Source organism: Bufo bufo, chromosome 2, assembly GCF_905171765.1.
Source record: "Bufo bufo chromosome 2, aBufBuf1.1, whole genome shotgun sequence".
NCBI classification, from domain to species: domain Eukaryota; kingdom Metazoa; phylum Chordata; class Amphibia; order Anura; family Bufonidae; genus Bufo; species Bufo bufo.
In genome coordinates, this window is record NC_053390.1 from 723,917,721 (window position 1) to 723,941,413 (window position 23,693).

At 41.0% G+C, this 23,693-nt stretch overlaps 1 protein-coding gene across 1 annotated transcript; it reads right to left on the bottom strand.

Annotated features, from left to right (window-relative positions):
* Positions 1-3,013: 3,013 nt before the first annotated feature.
* EXOC1L (exocyst complex component 1 like) lies at positions 3,014-22,403 on the bottom strand. The gene is made up of 3 exons (XM_040418841.1): positions 22,283-22,403; positions 6,281-6,411; positions 3,014-3,277 (listed from the first exon to the last, which is right to left on the bottom strand). The coding sequence occupies exons 1-3, from the start codon at positions 22,401-22,403 to the stop codon at positions 3,014-3,016; spliced, it is 516 nt and encodes a 171-aa protein (XP_040274775.1).
* Positions 22,404-23,693: the final 1,290 nt, after the last annotated feature.

Consider the following 23,693-nt stretch of genomic DNA (forward strand, 5'->3'; position numbering starts at 1 on the left):
TGTGGCTAATTATATGTTATGGTATATGTTATGACCGTGGTTTGGTTCCGCATCCGAGCCGCATTTTTTGTGGCTCAAGTGTGGACCCATTCTCTTTAATGGGGCCGCAAAAGACGTGGACAACACATCCGTTGCTCCGTTCCGTGGCCCCAGAAAAATTATAAATGATGTCCTATTTTTGTCTGTTTTGCGGACAAGAATAGACATTTCTATAAAGGGCCGTCCATTCTGTAAATTGCAAAAGGCACACGGGTGCATTCTGTGTTTTGCGGATCTGCAATTTGCGGACTGCAAAACACGGCACTTTTGTGTGAACAAGCCCTTGGGCTGGGGCTACACAGCAACATGTGAAGATGCAATATGACATCCCATTATAATGATTGCGATCTGACATAAGACATGTTGTGACTGTGACGTGACAGTTTTTTTTGTCACATGCCGCTTTGCCCTGTGGATAGGGGCTACGTTGTCTTAAAGGGGTTCTCCTGGATTTTCATATTGATAGCCTATCCTCAGGATAGGCCATTAATATTAGGTCAGTACCCACATCAATCAACATCAATCAGCTGTTTGAGGAAGCCTCGGCGATCACTGGAGCTCCCATGAGCACTGCAGCCTCCTCACAGCTTCCCAAGCACAGCGCCGTCCAATGGATAGCGCCTGTGTATTGGTCTTGCAGCTCAGGCCCATTCACTTGAATGGGGCTGAGCTTCGCCTAGGCCACATGACCGATGAACGTGATGTCACGTGGTCTAGGAAGAGGCCTAACCTCATGGAGCGCTGCGGCCTCTTCATACAGCTGATTGGCAAGGGTGACGAAACTTGGACCACTGCCGATCTGATATTGATGACCTATGCCGAGGACAGCCCATCAGTATCCAAAATCCCGGAGAACCCCTTTAATTGGACAATCCCTTTAATTTACTTATTTAGAAAACTACTAAAATGAATCTATGCCAACACCAAAATGTACTGACAAACTGAATCAACCTTGACATTGTATATACTTTATTGATAATATTAAAGGTATGCAGACAAAAGAGGAAATGTAGCAGAAAATATGAGCCAATATGAGTTTTATTTGGTAGAAAAGACATTTGATCCTGTAATATAAATGGGTTTTATCCTGGGTAATGTTAATGTAAAGTTAACAGTACAGGTTGATAGTATGCTTTAGAAGTTTAAAGTTTGGACAGAGAAGACTTAGTCTAAAATGGCAATTATATAACAAAATTGCAATTCACTGTAGCAACAATCTGATATTAGGTCTGGCAATGGTGGATGCCAGGGATTGTGATCTACCAAGCCATCCTGCTCTGACCACGGAATGTAGATACTTTTGAGGGCTACAGAATCCTTGCCCTGTGTAAGATATATCATTGCTATGATTCTGCATTATGCTTGATATCCAGGTATTCTACCAGATGACCATCAACCCACAACGCTCCTACCTTCATAGGTCAGTACTTATGGCTGAAATCTTTGTACACACTCAAAACCCAGTATGTTTAGTTTAGTACTGCTCTATCATGATCATGACTAGAAATTCTGTAGAGAACTCAGAAGTTTAAGGTTTTATTTTTCTTTCTACAAACTCACCTAAATTCCTGATAAGACACCTGTAGGAGAAAGTTGTTAAAATACTTACTGTTCCAGTTGCATGGATTGGCCTCTCAGGAACCTTGTCTCCTGATGGTCCTTTTTTTGAAAACATTACTTCTGCTGATGTCACATCATTTACCAGGTGTCTGGCCTGGGCTATGGATGGGATGTCACTTACTCTGTGGTCGGGGCCAGAACTATCTTGCTCCCTGGTGCATGTGCAGATGAGGTTGATTTAGGAGTTTGCTCATATGCTAGGTAGTGGAGTTGAACAGGTCCTGGTCCAGAAACCTGTTAAAGGACGTGACATTGGCGTAAGCAGTCCTTTCAGAAGAGGAGTGTCATATGACCAGGTTCCCAAGAGGCCGATCCATCGATTTTGGAACAGCAATTAAATTACAAACTTTCTCCTACAGGTGTGTTAAGTGTAAGAGAGGTGGGTTTGAGGGACCTAGTGGGTCCCAGAAAGATTTTTTTTATTATTTTGTGCTGAGCCATTTCATATTCAGCTGGTGGCCAGTGGAGGGGGAAGGACTTTGCAAAGAGAGTGAGGCAATCTTTTTGTCCTACTTTTGTCCTACTGCAAATAGGGCAGGAGGGGGAGGATTCTGCTTCATCCAGTTGTCTTACAGAGATTTTACAGTTTTAATTGTAATTTTCCATGTTTAGGATCCCTTTAACCAAGTACTGGGTCCCCATAGTTGAGGGCAAATGTTGAGGCTTTAGCTGCCAGACTCTCATGATTGAGAATTATGCCTAATGCCGTCCTTTCACATATCCTCTAGACTCGGCCAGTTCCCCAAACAGTTGGATTCTATGATGAGTGCATCAGCAAGATAGTTTGTTCTATAGGGTGCAGTAGCCCAGTTGTTTGATGCGTTCTTTAGAATGTCTGTCGAGATTCAAAAATAGTTCACATGTTGTAAAATCATGACTCCTTTCGATTTAGGAATGGAGGGAAAGGACCCAGGTTCACAGACTCAACCCAGTGGCATGTCCTGGCAGGTAACAGCCTGTATGTGACTCTCATCTTTTCTAGCTGAACTATAACCTGTACCAGTTGCAGTGATTGACCAGTAGACTTTAGCAATACATGTGTGTTTAAGTATTTCTCAGTGACTGGATTTGATGTTTTCCTCTATTGTCGTAGTTTGTAATGCCTTCTCTTTATTCATTCTTACACTTGTCATTCATGTAACTTTTACTATTGCTTTTAGCTCATCCCCACAATATATTCACACCTAAAAAAGTTCAGTAACAATCTGGATGACATAGATCATGTCCTCTACAACCTGGTCCGTGCATGCTCTAACACTAGGACAGTTAATCTAGACAGACCTATCGACAAAATTCACGTGTGACTTTTAGTAGATCACTGGGTAGGTGACCTCATTGTTCCTAATCAGGTCATCTACGGCATAGGACATAAAGATAAGCACAGAAGATTAGATGCATAAAAACATATTCTCATAAGTACTAAACAATCCCCGTTGCTTGAAGACCACATGAAACCCTCTTCTATGTAGGAGGAATCAAAATTTAACACCTTGATGTCCCTCTTTGTGTGGAGAGTGTTCAATTTAATTAAACTTCGGGCAAAGGCGTACTTGGAGGCACAACTGTAGGCTTCCACATTACACAGTTCTTCAAACATCATGTCGAAATATGGGTTATCCTACAGAATACAAAGAAGAGTCACATGAAGCACAAAACATAGGGAGCAGGGAGTAGTTGTCAATGAAATGCATGAATAACCTCCTGGGCAGCATGGTGTCTCATTTTCTTTCTTAAGATAGTTTTTTGCCCCAAAATATTTGATTGTGTTACTTTGTGAAGCATATTATTTCCAGTTATATTTACTTATGTGTTAAATAATGTTATGTTTAAGGAGATTTTATGCAATCACTTATCTTCTATGTTCTTCTATTTGTAAAGTATCTTTGTGTAATATGTTTATAGTGAAAATAATTCCATATTGCAGAGATGACCTCCATATCCAATAATAATAATTGAAATTGAGATAAGAATTGGTCACTTTAGCTATAAAATTTTTACCAAACAACAATTTCAGTGTGTATGGTAGACCTAAAGGAGTTTTTTTTTTGTAACAGATGGTACATGAATAATGATGGTTTCATCTTCTCTTCCAAGACTCATAGAACTGTACTAACAAGTGGGTGCAGGGGTTACTCAATCAATGTGTAGCTATCATGAGCTCAGTATTGCAGATTTTTCAATCTTGAGTACTGGGACGGTGAAACCACCTAGGTCAACAATGACAGTGTCTGAAAAACCTACTACTATTTATTAAGACTCAACCAACCTCATAAGTTTTACACAAGATGGATAAAACTTACTGCTCAAAACCTAATGCCAGCCATTCATAGTACATAAATGTTGACACAACCTGTTTAATGGGGATCAACTGCTTGTCTAGTGTGTATGGAGACCCCCGACTCTTAGGGTCCATTCACACTTCCGCAACTGTTTTGCGGACCTCACATGGCCCGGCCCTGTGATAGAAATGCCTATTCTTGTCCGTGGCTGTGGACAAGAATAGGACATGCTCTATCTTTTTTGCGGAGTTCCGTGTGAATGGACCCTTACTCTGTGGCAGATGTCCGGGATAAAAGGATAAGGGATATTATATTTCAACACACTTTAAGAGGTTGTGCAGGCCATTTATATTGATGACTTATTGTCGGGTCATCAATATCTGATTGGCGGCGGCGCCCCTGCCGATCAGCTGAAGAGGCGGCTGCATAGTGTAATTACAAGTTCTTGCTCCATTCAAGTGAATGGAGCGAGTGCTTGTTGTCACGGGGCGCCAAAGGCGCACTCGGTCTCCCATCAGCCGCAGACCTGCTGCTTAGCTTCGGGAGCGAGGATCTGTGTTTGGCCTCGTTCCCAGGGCGGCTTTGCTAGCTGGGAGGCTCCCTGCTCCTAGGTCTGCCTTGAGCGCCGAGCTGATCACTCAGTGCTCGACTTGTCTGTCTGTCGGTCATGTGACGCTGGCCACGTCACATGACCCTCAGGCCCCACTATAAATACAGGCAGCCTGCTGGCCACAGGTTGCCTGTTAATTCTAGGTTCCTGGCTATTTGTTGGACTACTGAATATTTACCTGATCCTGTTCCCTGACGATCCTTTGCCTGCTCCTCCTGTACTGCGCATCCCTCCTGGTATTGTGACCTCGGCTCCCACCTGACTACTCTTTGCGGACTCCTTTGGTACTTCTCTACTCTCCTGGTATTTGACCCCGGCTTTTCCTGACCATTCTTTGCTTTACCCTTTGTACTACGTAGCTCTCTTGGTTCTGACCCGGTCCGTTTACGTTCCGTATTTTGTCTTGTCTGTCTTCCCTGCACATATCCTAAGTAAGGGACTGTCGTCCAGTTGTCCCCTGTCATCAGGACTCGTGAGGCAAGTAGGCAGGGCCAGGGGTGAGGGTGGAGCGCAGTGGTCAGTATCCTCCCCCCTGTGTGTGTGTGTGGACGTGACCATTACACTTGTAATTAAACTGCACCGCCGAAGCGACAGGTAGTGTAATGAACAGGAAGCAGCAATCGCATGGAGAGCCGCTTCCTCTTCAAATAGCTGAGCTGTGGGACCCCTGCCGATCTGATATTGATAAACGATAGTTCATCAATATATATGGCCTGCACAACCCCTTTAATCCTTTGTTACTGCAAGAGATGAGGTGTCTGGCAATGGCTTAATCTCCTCCTACACATTTGTTGTGTATATGAGAGAAATATATGTATTTGTAGCACAAAGGAGAACATGTGGTCACAGTTCTACTTTTTTGTGTGAATATATAAAGTAAGATTTTAATTTCTATCAACTTTTATTACAGGTTAAATGAAGGAAAAAAACAAGTGATCACTATAAATAATGTGTTCACTATATTGCATGGGGTATTATAATTACAGGGATACCAAATACCGGTTTGTGATCTTTAATAGTAAGTATGTTAAGTATGCTAAAAAAAAACGAATTTACTGTAATGGTTTTTGCCCCATTATTTTTTTTAAAACATTAACATTGCAGAAATGTTTTATGTTTAATGGTTAAAGCAAAGCTGGACAGTCAAAGTTCAATTTTTCTGCCATAGCCTTTACTATAGAAATAATTCTACAAATCTCTATTGGGCACAGAAAATCATATCCTTATAACAAGGTGTCGTGTCCACAGTACCGCCACTGCTGCCCTGATGGCCTCCCTATCTGGAGAACAGATAATTTGCATATATTTTCCCAGGCAGCATTGCCTGTAAGACTCTCTACACCATCTGTCTCTCCATATGGAGAACCAGTATGGTATGTGCTATGCTATAGTGTCAAATTTTTGGCACTTTTCTGCGCATGCTTACGCATTTCAGACACGCCCTCTGTCTTGCAAAGACACGCTCCTTTCTGTCAAGCCATGCCCTCATGGTAGATAAAGTGGAGAAAGGTTCTCAAACAGTTAATAAATTTAATGCAAGGCATGTACGCCAGGTTTTTGCTGCAAATTCTGCTAAAATGTTTGGGCATTAGAAAATCTTCAATATGTCGGGTTGATCACCACTGCTATAAATACGATATTGTCCACTGAATGTCGTACAGGCATAGGAGCCAAGCATTGTTATGGATACTGATAATATTTTTCTGATAAAAAGTTTTTCTTAAAAACTTACAGTGTCTGGTTCCTTCCCATCAATGAACTTGAGATCTTTTAGGAACCACATGTCAGCCACTTCATATTTTTCATCTAAACAGGCTCTGTAGTGTTTCACCAAGGATATATGAACTTCTTCTTCCTTAGCCACTGGAAGACATAATTACAGTGTCTCTTGAAATGATATGTAATGTACATGAATCATCTGCCTGAAATATTCAAAGACTGTAATGTTCCTCCTGGGACTTTTAAAGTGGCAGGAAAAAAAAAGATTTGATTATATTTAGATGTCGTTTATCTATAATTGATCTTTTTCAGATGTCAAATTAGTAAGAAAATCGACAAGGACAGCAGCTAACTTTTATCATTTTAGATCTGAATTATCTGAATGAATTCAATTCATATCTGATTTTATATCTGTATTTTTGCCTTTAGGTGTCACTACTTTTTCCTTATAGGTTTCAACTGTATATGAACGCAGGGTCTAGAGTATGTATGGGGGAATGGTGATTTAATAACAATTTAGAGCTTTTCATGCATTGAAAAGTCATACTGTAGTTACAAAGGTTCTTACATAATCCTCTTGAGAGATAAGCAAACTAGACCCAGGAACTTACAGGCTTGTAAGCCTACTGGTGTGACTATGGTGTGTCTATGCAAAATTTGATTTAATAAATCAGCATTTCTTACTATCATGGGTTGGCAATGTCATATGTAGAGGCGGGCAATGCCATTAATGCAGCATAGTTGAATATTGGTAAATGATTTAATACTGTTTCTCTTACCACTAGACCTGGGTACTAGGGCTTTGCCCAGATCCAGTCATCTGTGTCACAAACCTCATGGCCAGGTACTATCTGCTGGTGCAGTACTTGTAAAGGCAGTACTACACTGACCGATTGTCGGCCATATCAACGATGATCTGGCTGTGTAATACGCCGCCGATTATCATCAGGCGATCCGGATCCGGCCTTAAGCTAAACGTCGTTTCGCCGCATTACTGGATCCGACGTTTAGCTTTTTCAGAGTGGTTACCATGGCTCCCAGGACGCTAAAGTCCTGGCAGCCATGGTAAAGTGTAGTGGGGAGCGGGGGAGCAGTATACTTACCGTCTGTGCGGCTCCCGGGGCGCTTCAGAGTGACGTCAGGGCGCCCCACCCGCATGGTCGACGTGATCGCATGGACACGTCATCCATGCGCATGGGGCGCTCTGACGTCATTCTGGAGTGCCCCGGGAGCCGCACGGACTGTAAGTATACTGCTCCCCCGCTCCCCGCTCCTACTATGGCAACCAGGACTTTAATAGCGTCCTGGCTGCCATAGTAACACTGAAAGCATTTTGAAGACGGATCCGTCTTCAAATGCTTTCAGTTCACTTGCGTTTTTCCGGATCCGGACAACGCAAGTGTGAAAGAGCCCTTACCTATCTATATACATCTGTAGGCTCTAGCTCTCCCACCTTAGGTGATCCTCACACATGGCAGCCTACTTTAGGCCTGTGGCACGTCCTATGGCTTGGAAGTTATATGTACTTGTTACCACCTACAATCTCCATTGCTGGCACTTCTGTCTCTTTGGCTGTTTTATGCATTGGCTGCAGAGCACCTCGCTCGAGCCTTTTCTCAATCATGCTTCCACTCAGTACCTTGCTGTCCTCTGCAGCTCTCACTGTCAGCAGCTTTCTCACTAATGGCTCACAACACCTTGTTGGAAATGTCATTGCCATTCAATGCTGCTTTTTTTCTATAAACATATCTCCTCAGCCAGGGGCGTAACTACCATAGCGGCAGACCATGTGACTGCTATGGGGCCCAGGGCAAGAGGGGGGATTATCTACTATTCTACTGGAGATGAAAACTTGGTCAGGACTCTACCCTCTAAAGGAACAACATTTAGCAAATAAGGCAGTGGAAAAATGGCCCGAGGGTCATTGAAAAGGGTTTAGGCTACTTTCACACTCGCGTTTGGTGCGGATCCGTCATGGTTCTGCACAGACGGATCCGTTCAGATAATACAACCGTCTGCATCCGTTCAGAACGGATCCGTTTGTATTATCTTTAACATAGCCAAGACGGATACGTCATGAACACCATTGAAAGTCCATGGGTGACAGATCCGTCTTGAATACCATTGAAAGTCAATAGAGGACGGATCCGTTTTCTATTGTGCCAGATTGTGTCATAGATTGTGTCCCCATTGACTTACATTGAGTGTCAGAATGGATCCGTTTGGCTCAGTTTCGTCAGACGGACACCAAAACGCTGCTTGCAAAGCGGAACGGAGGCAAACTGATGCATTCTGAGCGGATCCTTTTCCATTCAGAATGCATTAGGGCAAAACTGATCAGTTTTGGACCGCTTGTGAATGGATCTCACAAATGGAAAGCCAAAACGTCAGTGTAAAAGTAGCCTTAGGCAGAAACCCTGCTGTCCTGTGTGGGGGGCCTGGTTTGAGCCTTGCTATGGGGCCCTTACATCTCTTTGTACGCCACTGTCCTCAGCTGTGTCACTTCAGGGACAGGACACAACAAACATAACAAAGGGATGACTGCCCAGCCACTCATGCACCAAAACCCTCTGCCTTTATCTCTTTCTGGGGTCCGACAAAAGGGAACACCATAGCACAGCATACCAGCATCCATACATTCCCAGTGCCACTACAAGTTTCCCAAGTGGAGATGACCTTAACCGCTTGCCGCCACTGTAACGCCGATAGGCGCCCGGCGGCAGCGCTCTCAGGTCTCAGCGACGCCTATTGGCGTCATCTCGTGAGACCCGAGATTTCACACCGGCGCGCAGCTCTGAAGTTAAACTACAGCCTGCTAGCGCTGATCATTTGCTGGCAGGCTGTAGATGTTTAAAAAATCGCATCAGAAAGGTATATTAGACGCTGTTTTGTTAACAGCATCTGATATACCTGCTACCTGGTCCTCTGGTGGTCCCTTTTGCTTGGATCCACCACCAGAGGACAAAGGCAGCTCTGTAAGTAGCACCAAGCACCACACTACACTACACCCCCCCCCTGTCACTTATTAACCCCTGATCACCCCATATAGACTCCCTGATCACCCCCCTGTCATCCCCCTGTCATTGATCACCCCCCTGTAAGGCGCCATTCAGACGTCCGTATGTGTTTTGCGGATCCGCAAAACACGGATACCGGCAATGTGCTTTCCACATTTTGCGGATCCGCACATTGCCAGAACTATATAGAAAATGCCTTTTCTTGCCCGCAATTGCGGACAAGAATAGGACATGTTCTATATTTTTGCGGAACAGAAGTGCGGACCCGGAAGTGCAGATCCGCAATTCCGGATCCGAGCGGGACAAAGTCTATCCCCATAGAAATGAATGGGTCCACAATTCCATTCCGCAAAATGCGGAACAGAATTGCGGACGTGTGAATGGGGCCTAAGGGTCCCTTATCACCGCCAGTTAGTTAGACACTTGTTAGGTAGTTAGCGCCCAAAGCACAGCAGTCACTGATTAGTTGCTGATTAGCGTCATCGCTGTCGCTAATCAGCACTAGTACTATAAAGTATCTGTAAGTGATCAAGACTGATCGCAACCAAATCTATATCAGTACATTAGGGTCACCTTAGGCTCTACAAAAAACACAGTGTTCGCCCGATCAGGCCTGATCTTGTGCGCACACTTGCGTTCAGTCCGCCCCACCGCAGTGACAGAAATTATTTTTTTCTGATCACTGCAAAAACACAGTAAAATCGCTGCGGCGCTATAAAGATCACTTTTGAGCTTTTTGGATCTTTATTAGCGATCGCAGCTTTACTTCGCAAGCACTCCTATGTCCTTTCCCCTCTTTTTTTTTTTTTTTGCACATTTTTTGGCAGAGATTTTTTCATCCATATTGATCGATGCGAATGAAGAAATCTGTGCCGTTCATTTTTTTCTTTCAGCCCAGAGGCTGAACGAAAAAAAAAAATCTCATTACCCGTATGCTCAATATAAGGAGAATAGCAGAAACTCCTAATGCTGGCCATACATGTAATGATTGCGGAGACCCTCAAATGCCAGGGCAGTACAAACACCCCACAAATAACCCCATTTTGGAAAGAAGACTCCCCAAGGTATTCGCTGTGGGGCATATTGAGTCCATGAAAGATTTAACTTTTTGTCACAAGTTAGCGGAAAGGGAGAGTTTGTGAGAAAAAAACAAAAAAAAAAAAATTTCCGCTAACTTGTGCCAAAAAAAAAAATCTTCTATGAACTCGCCATGCCCCTTACGGAATACCTTGCGGTGTCTTCTTTCCAAAATGGGGTCACATGTGGGGTACTTATACTGCCCTGGCATTTTAGGGGCCCTAAAGCATGAGAAGAAGTCTGGAATCCAAATGCCTAAAAATACCCTCCTAAAAGGTACTCATTGGCCCCTTTGCGCATTTTGGCTGCAAAAAAGTGTCACACATGTGGTATCGCTGTACTCAGAAGAAGTAGGGCAATGTGTTTTGGGGTGTATTTTTACATATACCCATGCTGGGTGAGAGAAATATCTCTGTAAATTGACAACTTTGTATAAAAAAAATGGAAAAAGTTGTCATTTACAGAGATATTTCTCACACACAGTATGGGTATATGTAAAAATACACCCCAAAACCCATTGCCCTACTTCTTCTGAGAACGGCGATCCCACATGTGTGACACTTTTTTGCAGCCTAGGTGCACAAAGGGGCCCAAATTCCAATAAGTACCTTTAGGATTTCACAGGGCATTTTTACGCATTTGGATTCCAAACTACTTCTCACGCTTTAGGGCCCCTAAAATGCCAGGGCAGTATAAATACCCCACAAGTGACCCCATTTTGGAAAGAAGACACCCCAAGGTATTCCGTGAGGGGTATGGTGAGTTCATGTAAGATTTTATTTTTTGTCACAAGTTAGTGGAATATGAGACTTTGTAAGAAAAAAAAAAATAATAATTTACGCTAACTTGTGCCAAAAAAAAAAATCTTCTATGAACTCGGCATGCCCCTCACGGAATACCTTGGGGTGTCTTCTTTCCAAAATGGGGTCACTTGTGGGGTATTTATACTGCCCTGGCATTTTAGGGGCCCTAAAGCGTGAGAAGTAGTTTGGAATCCAAATGCGTAAAAATGCCCTGTGAAATCCTAAAGTTACTCATTGGAATTTGGGCCCCTTTGTGCACCTAGGCTGCAAAAAATTGTCACACATGTGGTATCGCCGTACTCAGAAGAAGTAGGGCAATGTGTTTTGGGGTGTATTTTTACATATACCCATACTGTGTGTGAGAAATATCTCTGTAAATGACAGCTTTTTTTTTTTTTTTATACAAAGTTGTCAATTTACAGAGATATTTCTCTCACCCAGCATGGGTATATGTAAAAATACACCCCAAAACACATTACCCTACTTCTTCTGAGTACGTCGATACCACATGTGTGACACTTTTTTGCAGCCTAGGTGTGTAAAGGGGCCGAAAGTCCAACGAGTACCTTTAGGCTTTACAGGGTTGCTCCCAATTTAGCCCCGCCCAAAATGCCAGAACAGTAAACACACCCCACAAATGACCCCATTTCGGAAAGTAGACACCCCAAGGTATTCACTGAGGGGCATAGTGAGTCTGTGGGAGATTTTTAATTTTTTTTGCCAGAAGTTAGCAGAAATGGAAACTTTATTATTATTTCTTTTCCTCAGAAAGTGTCATTTTCCGCTAACTTGTGAAAAAAAATTAAATCATACATGAACTCACCATGCCCCTCCGCGAATACTTTGGGGTGTCTTCTTTCTAAAACTGGGTCATTTGGGGGGTATTTATACTATCCTGGCATTCTAGCACCTCAAGAAACATGACAGGTGCTCAGAAAGTCAGAGCTGCTTCAAAATGCGGAAATTCACATTTTTGTACCATAGTTTGTAAACGCTATAACTTTTGCGCAAACCAATAAATATACACTTATTGGATTTTTTTTTATCAAAGACATGTAGCACAATAAATTCTGACACAAACTTGTATAGAAATGTAATTATATTTGAACAATTTTACCAGAAAAAGTTAAAAATACACTTTTTTTGAGAAAATTGCGGTCTATTTTGATTAATATCAGAAAAACGAAAAATCTCAGCAGTCAGCAATCAAATACCACCAAAAGAAAGCTGTATTTGTGAGAAGAAAAGGAGGTAAAATTCATTTGGGTGCTAAGTTGCATGACTGAGCAATAAACCGTTAAAGTTGTGAAGTGCCGATTTGTAAAAAAGGGCCTGGTCACTAGGGGGGTTTAAACCTGTGGTCCTTAACCCCTTAAAGGGCTTCTTTCACCCCACTAAAGTGATTTATTTTTTTTGGGCTAGTTAAATTAGTTATATAGCGATATATGAAAATATAATGGTGTTACTTTGATCCAGCAGTTTCTTCCAAAAACGAAGTTTTATAATATGTGAATTAGGGCGGCTACTTGCTGGTAGCAGCTGCAGAAAACCGCCCCCTCGTCGTGTTGATTGACAGGGCCAGCCGGGATCTCCTCCTCCGGCCAGCCCTGTCGGCATTTCAAAAATCGCGCACCTGTGTTCATTCGGCGCAGGCGCTCTGGGATGAGGAGGCTCGTCTCCTCAGCACTCCCTCAGTGCGCCTGCGCCGATGACGTCTTCTATTTCGGTGATGTCATCGGCGCAGGCGCACTGAGGGAGTTCTGAGGAGGCGAGCCTCCTCATCTCAGAGCGCCTGCGCCGAATGAACACAGGCGCACGATTTTTTAAATGCCGACAGGGCTGGCCGGAGGAGGAGATCCCGGCTGGCCCTGTCAATCAACACGACGAGGGGGCGGTTTTCTGCAGCAGCTACCAGCAAGTAGCTGCCCTACTTGCTGGTAGAGACCTAATTTACATATTATAAAACTTCGTTTTTGGAAGAAACTGCTGGATCAAAGTAAGTAACACCATTATATTTTCATATATCGCTATATAACTAATTTAACTAGCCCAAAAAAAAAAAAACACTTTAGTGGGGTGACAGAAGCCCTTTAAGGACTCTATTTTACCTTAAGGACTTGGCCATTTTTTGCAAATCTGACCAGTGTCAATTTAAGTGCTGATAACTTTAAAACGCTTTGACTTATCCAGGCCATTCTGAGGTTGTTTTTTCGTCACATATTGTACTCCATGACACTGGTAAAATGAAGTAAAAAAAAATCATTTTTATTTCTAAAAAAAATACTAAATTTTCCAATTTCTCTACTTCTATAATACATAGTAATACCTCCAAAAATAGTTATTACTTTACATTCCCCATATGTCTACTTCATGTTTGGATCATTTTGGGAATGATATTTTATTTTTTTAGGGATGTTACAAGGCTTAGAAGTTTAGGTCTGAAGTCACTTTGCGAGGCTTACATAATAGAAACCACCCAAAAATGACCCCATTCTAGAAACTACACCCCTCAAGGTATTCAAAACTGATTTTACAAACGTCGTTAACCCTTTAGGTGTTCCACAAGAATTAATGGAAAATAGAGATACATCTTCAAAATTTCAAGCAGTTACAAAGCAAGGGTTAACAGCCAAACCAAACTCAATATTTATGGCCCTGATTCTGTAGTTTACAGAAACACCCCATATGTGGTCGTAAACCGCTGTACGGGCACACAGCAGGGCGCAGAATGAAAGGAATGCCATACGGTTTTTGGAAGGCAGGTTTTGCTGGACTGTTTTTTTGACACCATGTCCCATTTGAAGCCCCCCTGATGCAACCCTAGATTAGAAACTCCATAAAAGTGACACCATCTAAGAAACTACACCCCTCAAGGTATTCAAAACAGATTTTACAAATGTTGTTAACCCTTTAGGTGTTCCACAAGAGTTATTGGCAAATGGAGATGAAATTTCTGAATTTAAATTTTTTGGCAAATTTTCAATTTTAATCCATTTTTCCCAGTAACAAAGCAAGGGTTAACCGCCAAACAAAACTCAATATTTATGGCCCTGATTCTGTAGTTTAAAGAAACACCCCATATGTGGTCGTAAACAGCTGTACGGGCACACGGCAGGGGGCAGAAGGAAAGGAATGCCACATTAAGTACTACATTAAGTACTACATTAAGTACTAGTAAAGAGATATTGCAGCAGACTGAAGAGATTCAAGAGATACTGCAAGAGATTGGCTTAGAGTCTCCAACTGGCTCATCTGTGTTGTTTTTGCTGTTCATTGCTTGAGAAGAGGTAAGGAATTCGGTCAGCTGTTTGCTATTGTGCGTTTGCTAATGAGCCTAGCTCACTAAGGTGTTACATTTGTTGCTGGGGGAGGAGTTTGGGAAGGAGTGTGTGTATATATAGAGACAGACTCATTAGCTGGCCTAATTCATTAGCTGAAAGTACTACATTAAGTACTAGTAAAGAGATATTGCAGGAGATAGTCAGGAGGTAGGCTGGAAGGTGGAAACAATACAAAAAAAAAAAAGTAAGATTTGTTTGATTTAAAGTTACAAATTTTTTTATTTTTATTTTTTATTTTTTTCTCCTCTTTAAAATGGCAGACTTGGTTCAGTGCAGGAATTGTTGTGCATTTATTTCATGTTCCACTCTTTGGAGATTCGGATGCTGTCAGATCTGTAGACAGTTCTCCTTACTGCAGCAGGAAATTGCATTTTTGAAAGCTGAAATATTTAAATTATCTGTTAAACAAACTCCAGCTAGGACTGCTGCAATGCCACTGCCACAGAGGACCCCCAGAAATGGCAGATGGGTTAATGTAGGTTCTGGAAGTCTTAGAGTGGTGGATAGAAGACATGTCCCACAGTCGGTGGTTCTCCATAATTCATTTGCAGCACTCTCAGAATGTAAGGACAACATGGATATGGACTCAAGCACAGAGGGTGAGAAACCATCGACTCCTATGTCTAATGTATGCAACAAAAAAGATAAAGTGAAGTCTCAAAGGATGCAGCTGTTGCTGGGTGATTCAATCATAAGAAGTGTGGAGCTTAAAGAAAATGGTTTTGTGAGATGTCTCCCTGGGGCTACTGCTAGAAGAGATAGAAGACGTATTATTAATATTGTTAAGCAAGCAAAGCAGGAAGGGGACGTGGATGTTCTTGTCCATCTAGGGACAAATGACCTGGCTTGCAATGAAGTGTCAGAAGTGAAAAAATCTTTTATCACACTTGGTAATGACGTACAGGATTTTGCATCCACCATTTCATTTTCTGAAGTTCTGCCTGTGCATAATGTTCAGAATGATAGGCAGAGGCGCATAAAGGAGTTCAACATATGGCTTGGTAAATGGTGTCAAGAGCAAGGATTTGGCTTTGTTTCTCATGATAGCTCTACTTGGAATAGAAAGGAACTGTACAAAAAAGATGGTTTGCATCTTTCTCTCAAAGGAACAAATGTACTTAGTGAACAGCTCCAAGAATTTGCGAAAGAGTATTTAAACTAGGAAGGGGGGGGCAAAAGAGTGAAAATAAAAGAGTCCAATTGCCCCCCGAAACAATGCCAGAACAGGTCAGAAGCACAGAGGTTAAGAAATGATAAGCTCAGAGTCCTGTCTACAAATGCTCGCAGTTTAGGTAAAAAAATCAATGAACTTGGGTCAATAATGGCATCTGAGAATGTAGATTTAGTGGCTGTTACGGAGACATGGTTTAATGAAAGAAATGACTGGGACATAACCATACCAGGGTACTCTTTATACAGAAGAGACAGAGAAGGCAATAAAGGAGGAGGAGTGGCCCTGTATGTGAAAGATAGCATTAAATCTAACCTAATACAAGTTGGTGAGGCCAACATAGAGTCAGTTTGGGTTACGTTGCAGTTTGCTAACCATGCAGTAACTCGTGTAGGTGTGATATATAGACCACCTGGTCAAGTTAAAGAACTAGATGATCTACTAGTTGAAGAAATAGCTAAAATGACAATGAAAGGAGAAGTTATCATTATGGGAGATTTCAATCTTCCAGATATAAACTGGAAAACCAAAATAGCAAGTTCTACCAGGAGTACAGATATTCTAAATTCCCTACTGGGGTTATCTCTACAACAAGTGGTTGAGGAGCCAACCCGGAGGGAGGCCATTTTGGATTTGGTATTCACAAACGGGGATTCGGTATATGATGTCATTGTAGGCGAAACCTTGGGATCTAGTGATCACCAGTCAGTGTGGTTTAATATAAGAACTGTGAAAGAGTCCCACCACACAAAAACAAAAGTTTTTAGATTTTAGAAAAACAGACTTTTCAAAAATGAAATTAGTCATAAATGAGTCCTTATCAGACTGGAACGGATTACATGGAGTCCAGGAGAAATGGGACTAGTTAAAAGGTGCATTATTGAAGGCAACAGAAAATTACATTAGACTCGTCAGTAAAAGCAAAAAAAGGAGGAGACCAATGTGGTACTCAGCAGAAGTGGCCCAAATCATTAAAAATAAAAAGCTAGCATTTTGTAATTATAAAAAAACCCAGAGCAATGAAGATAAGGAAATATACAAGATTAGGCAGAGAGAGGCCAAGCAAGTTATAAGAACTTCTAAAGCGCAGGCAGAAGAAAAACTAGCTCAGTCTATGAAAAAAGGGGATAAGACATTCTTCAGATATATAAATGAAAAAAGGAAATTAAAACAAGGAATAACTAAATTAAAAACAAAGGACGGAAGGTATGTAGAAGAGAATAAAGGGCTAGCCGACTGCCTTAATGAATACTTCTGTTCAGTTTTTACAAAAGAAAAAGGAGAAGGACCTCCACTAGAAAGAATGACTATTAAATCGTTTGATGCATGTATCTTTACAGAGGAAGATGTTCTAAGTTTGCTGTCTAAGGTGAAGACAGATAAGTCACAGGGGCCTGATGAGATACACCCAAAATTATTAAAAGAGCTTAGTGGTGAGCTGGCAAAACCGTTAACAGATTTATTTAACCAATCATTAGTAACAGGAGTCGTCCCGGAAGATTGGAATTTGGCAAATGTCGTGCCCATTCACAAGAAAGGTAGTAGGGAGGAATCGAGCAACTATAGACCAGTGAGTCTGACATCAATAGTAGGCAAATTAATGGAAACCCTATTAAAGGATAGGATTGTGGAACATCTAAAATCCCATGGATTGCAAGATGAAAAACAACATGGGTTTACTTCAGTGAGATCATGTCAAACAAATCTTATAGATTTTTTTGACTGGGTGAATAAAATAATAGACGGTGGAGGTGCAGTAGACATCGCATATCTAGATTTTAGTAAGGCTTTTGACACTGTCCCACATAGAAGACTTATCAATAAACTGCAGTCATTGAGCATGGACTCCCATATTGTTGAGTGGATTAGGCAGTGGCTGAGTGACAGACAACAGAGGGTTGTAGTCAATGGAGAACATTCAAAACAAGGTAATGTTACCAGTGGGGTTCCACAGGGATCTGTACTGGGACCGATTTTCTTTAATATCTTCATAAGTGATATTGCAAAAGGCCTCGCTGGTAAGGTTTGTCTTTTTGCTGATGACACAAAGATATGTAACAGGGTTGATGTTCCTGGAGGGAAACGCCAAATGGAAAAGGATTTAGGAAAACTAGAAGAATGGTCAGAACTCTGGAAACTGAAATTTAATGTGGATAAGTGCAAGATAATGCACCTGGGGCGTAAAAACCCAAGGGCAGAATATAGAATATTTGACACAGTCCTGACCTCAGTATCTGAGGAAAGGGATTTAGGAGTAATTATTTCAGAAGACTTAAAGGTGGGAAGACAATGTAATAGAGCAGCACGAAATGCCAGCAGAATGCTTGGATGTATAGGGAGAGGTATAAGCAGTAGAAAGAGTGAAGTGCTTATGCCGCTGTACAGAACACTGGTGAGACCTCACTTGGAGTATTGTGCGCAGTACTGGAGGCCATATCTCCAGAAGGATATAGATACTCTAGAGAGAGTTCAGAGAAGAGCTACTAAACTAGTACATGGATTGCAGGATAAAACTTACCAGGAAAGGTTAAAGGACCTTAATATGTATAGCTTGGAAGAAAGAAGAGACAGAGGGGATATGATAGAAACTTTTAAATACATAAAGGGAATCAACTCGGTAAAGGAAGAGAGCATATTTAAAAGAAGAAAAACTACCACAAGAGGACACAGTTTTAAATTAGAGGGGCAAAGGTTTAAAAGTAATATAAGGAAGTATTACTTTACTGAGAGAGTAGTGGATGCATGGAATAGCCTTCCTGCAGAAGTGGTAGCTGCAAATACAGTGAAGGGGTTTAAGCATGCATGGGATAGGCATAAGGCCATCCTTCATATAAGATAGGGCCGGGGGCTATCCATAGTATTCAGTATATTGGGCAGACTAGATGGGCCAAATGGTTCTTATCTGCCGACACATTCTATGTTTCTATGTTTCTATACAGTTTTTGGAAGGCAGATTTTGCTGGACTGGTTTTTGTGACACCATGTCCCATTTGAAGCCCCCCTGATGCACCCCTATAGTAGAAACTCCAAAAAAGTGGCCCCATTTTAGAAACTACGGGATAGGGGGGCAGTATTGTTGGTACTAGTTTAGGGTACATATGAGTTTTGGTTGCTCTATATTACACTTTTTGTGAGGCAAGATAACAAGAAATAGCTGTTTTGGCACCGTTTTTATTTTTTGTTATTCACAACATTCATCTGAGGGGTTAAGTCATGTGATATTTTTATAGAGCGGTCGATACAAACACGGCGATACCTAATATGTATACTTTTTTTTTTTTTATGTAAGTTTTACACAATGATTTCATTTTTGAAGCAAAAAAAATCATGTTTTAGTGTTTCCATAGTCTGAGAGCCATAATTTTTTCATTTTTTGGGCGATTATCTTAGGTAGGGTCTCATTTTTTGTTGTTGTACTTTTTGTGATGTAAGGTGACAAAAAATTGTTTATTTAGCACAGTTTTTATTTTTTATTTTTTACGGTGTTCATCTGAGTGGTTAGGTCATGTGATATGTTTATAGAGCCGGTCGATACGGACGCGGCGATACCTAATATGTATACTTTTTTTCCCCCCCTATTTTTTTACCAATTTTTGTTAACTTCATTTGGGGAAAATGACGTTTTTGTTTATTTTTACTTGAAACTTTAATTTTTTGGGGGGAAACTTAATTTTTTTCAACTTTTTTTTCACTTTATTTTTTGTCCCACGTTGGGACTTGAACTTTGGGGGGTATATTCCTTTACAATGCATTCCAATACTTCTGTATTGGAATGCATTGGCTGTATGAGTAATACTGTGTGTATTACTCATACAGCTTCCTGCCTGTGAGATCCAGGGGGCTGGATCTCACAGGCTCGTCACCGGAAGGCAGCGCGATGCCTTCCTTAGACATCGCACTGCCTTCCATGCCATCCGGTCCCCCCTACAGCCGCATGGGGACCCGATGGCACCGCCGACACCCGCCGCAACCGCAGGTAAAAGCCGCAAACTGCAGGTCTGAATTGACCTGCGGTTTGTGGCGATCGCCAACACGGGGGGGTCACATCACCTGTTCAGATTAACCCCCGCGGCGCCGCAACCGCGATTTAAACTTAGGACGTACCGGTACGCCCTAAGTCCTTAAGGATTCGGGAAATAGGCCGTACCGGTACACCCTAAGTCCTTAAGGGGTTAAGTGGTTAAAGGCTATGTAAACCTTTGGAGGCAATTTTTGTTTATGATAGCATTTTACTCATTCTTGGCTAAAAATCATATTTACAATTGGCCTTTATTAAAAAAATATAGAGCCGTTCTGTCACAAAGGGTTAACTGTTTTTCTAACTGTGTGACTGGTACTTTCACTTTTTGCTGGTCATCTAATATCCCTTATCTCTAGTTTAATAAGAGGTCATAAGCACGCATTTAAGCCACATTTTTATCAGTAAGGTAAGAGCGATAATGAGTGTTTATAATGTCAGAGAGCGGAGATAAGGAGCCCGTCAGCTCCTGGTCTGACGGAAAAGACATAAAATCCACAGGCAGCTAGTATAGCATCTCAGCTCTATACAGAAAAAAAGGATTCCATGTTTTTAATAAAGACCAAATGAAAAAATGATTTTTAGCTCAAAATAAGCACAATGCAATAATAAAAAAAATTGGCCCCAAAGGTGTACATAGCCTTTAAGTGGAACAAGCCTCCTACAAAATGGACCCACAACTTCCCACCGCCATTTTGTCGCCATGAAACCAGGAAGCCAACTCAAACTAAATTGCCCTAGTCTTATTTCTACCCAGGAGAGTCGCCGCCTGCCGCATAAGCAAAGAGAAGTAATACACGTTACAAAGAGTCATTATATATATATATATATATATATTCAACATATCATATATGGCAGTATTAGTAACTTATCAAATGCAGCATTATATGTACGGTATATAAAAATTTAGGAAACTTTTTGGAAAACACGTAACATCAGTGTTTGCCTTGGCAGTAAATTAGCCCGAGGGAAATTGCAGCCTCCCTGTAGTAAAGATATTCATGCAGACACAAGCAGGTGTTTTGGAAATTGAAATAAAATTCTTTCCATGCTTATTAAATATTAATTTTAAATGCTATACAGGTAATTAGTTCTCATAGAACGAGCACTGGTTTATCACTGGGAGTCTACATTGACAAATGAATTGGTACTGTACGTCAATTTTAACTCTAAAAATCTGCTGATTGCAGATGTAAAGGGCATGATCCCTAAATACCTTTTAAACTGGCCTCTGCACAAAGCTTCAACCCGTTCCTTGTTTTGCAAGTTGGAAATGATAATATTTTTTTTGCAATACGTCAGTGTTTTGGTCAGTGATTTCCATCAGCGATTGTGAGCCAAAACCAGGAGTGGAGACTACACAGAGATAAGGTATCATGGAAGGATTTGCACCTGTTCTGTGTTTAGAGCCGCACCTGGTTTGGGCTCACAATCAATGATGGAAATCACAGATTGAACACTGTGTGAATGAGGCCCTAATGCTGTTATATATTTAAACATGACGTCTCTTTTAGTGTTCTAAAACTATAAGAACAAAACAGATTATTTCTTAATTTTATTGAATCAATATGTGTATAATGAGATGACCAAATTCTATCATCGCTTGTAGTCATAAGCGAAAATTTAATTTGTTGTAGAAAAAGCAAAGGAGTCAACAGCAAAAACATGTCTTCCCCAGCAATAAGCATTGTTAGAATAACACAAAATTGGATATTATCTTCATCTTCAGCTTCCATAGTGGAGCCATGCAGTAGAGTAGGTAAAAGAGGAAGACACTTTTGGTCCATTTTGGCTTGAGTGTTTCCAAAAGTATTATTTATAGCTGAAGTCGGCACCTCTCCATTATCACGACTTCCTGGATACATCAATCAGTAGTTTAGACTGTGAACTGAAACATTGGGCTGACGCCATGTTTATAAATGGATATCTAGAGAAGTGGGTAGACATGGACTCCATTTTTGGGGTTGTATGAAATCATGTATGCTGTCCCTATGTTACTTGTCTGTGGTCCATAATTGTCCAGTTTTTGTATATTGATAGAATTCCATATTGCTATTAACAAATGATTTTATATATATATATATATATATATATATACATATATACATATATATTATAATTATAATAGAGTATATAAAATGTATAGTATTTAAGCCAAAGGGTGGAAAGCTTTTTGGGCTTCAGCCAAAAAGTGTTGCGTTCCTCTACATATAGCGTGCCGATCAGCATTATGTGGCACAGTAGCACGGACAATAATACTCTTTTGTGTCACTAGGAGACAAAATATACGTTCAGATAAACATAACCTTAAAGAATATATATAAATGCATCATCTGAAATTCGAAAGGAATTTAAATGTTTATATTGTGTCAGTTTCCTATGACTTTTTGAATAAAGTAGCACACTTATACTGTAAAATTGCTAATGAAATATCACTAATAATGTATAAAGCAAATAACTTTTCAATATAATATTCACTTTTCTGCCTGTAAAGCACTGTAGATTTGAGATAAGTCATTGATACATAATAACATTGCATAGCCTAATGTGATAATACATATTGCTGGTGAAAGTGAAGCATACATTACCTGAGGCACAGAGATAAAACCTCTCCTTGCTTTTAGACTTTGTCTCGATGAACTCATGCAAAGTGTGTCCTTGAGGTTTGAAAAGTTTTTTCTCCATGTCTTCCTTTAGGAGGGATGACATGTCCAGTTGTTGATTCTCTTATGTAAATGAAAATCATCCACAAGAGTGATCTTCTGCTTGTCCTCCTGTGTAGGCCTTTCGGTACCATAGAAGTGTGGCACCTTAACAGCCTCCAAGTGTCTTAAGAAGACCGATTTCATGGAAGTCTTTGCAGCAGATATCCTCTATGTTCAAGTTCTGTGATCTCTTGCGTGCAGCGGGCTTGTATGAGAAGTCATATTTTGATGCACATAGAGACGTTGCGTTAACGTTCTTGTCATTTGTAGAGATTTTTAAACTCCAAAATGACAGAAAAAAAAAAGCTGTTTAGATTCCATTAAAATAATCTGTTAACAGCTGTCTCGATGTATTGATTCAGCTCCTCTTCCATTAAGACTATTATTACAAGTAGCAAATGAAGGCAGGGCCGTTCTTTTATACTGCTGAACACTTAACGCTTCCCACAAGTCTATACCCATGACGTTGCTTTAGAAAAAGGAGCCAGACAATTCCCAGTCCAAAACCGCTTTTTAAAACCATTCAGCATCCCCTGCATTATCTCAGAGAGCATCACTTCATGTAAAGAGCTGTATTCATTTATATTGGGCCCTGCCCTTCACAGGGGCCAGGAGTCATTTATTAAAAAACACTTTGTACCTGAAATCAATTTTCATTAATAGTGAGCAGATCAGTGCAGTACTTCTCTAGAAGTTCCCTTATATCCGCTACGTAACGCTCATTTATGGCCTTCCTTTCTTGTGGGCATCTCATACTGAACAACGACAATGTAAAGTCCTTCTGCATAAATTGGCTTTAAGACCTTAAAGAATTATTATCGTCCTGCAGCAGTTTTCTGATGGAAAAAAGTCACAAACCCGGTTTTTCAAACTTTTCAAAAACCATTGCAACAAAATATTGCCAGAAGCTGCGTTTTTACACCGTCCTTGCCACATTTATCTTTATTTACCCCAGCTTTCTGGCATAACTGAAGACATAAATCTACAGCAGCGCCAATCTGCCTTAGATTTCAGTCTAGCGCACAGACTGCCGGAGGAGGCACCTAATATATGATGAGGCCTGCGGCTCGTCATCAATTAGGCACATCCTCCGGCAGCACAGGAGATTTCAAAGACAGGCATGTGATAAATCTTCCCCCTAGTGTTTAGACTTCCTTGGAAGGTAGATTGTGCAATAATGTCTAACATAATAGATCAAGAGAGACAAAGAAATCGTCTTATACCACTATAATAGGACCAACGATTCCACAATCATACCACGGCACTCCGGTACATTAACTGTTTATTTGATATA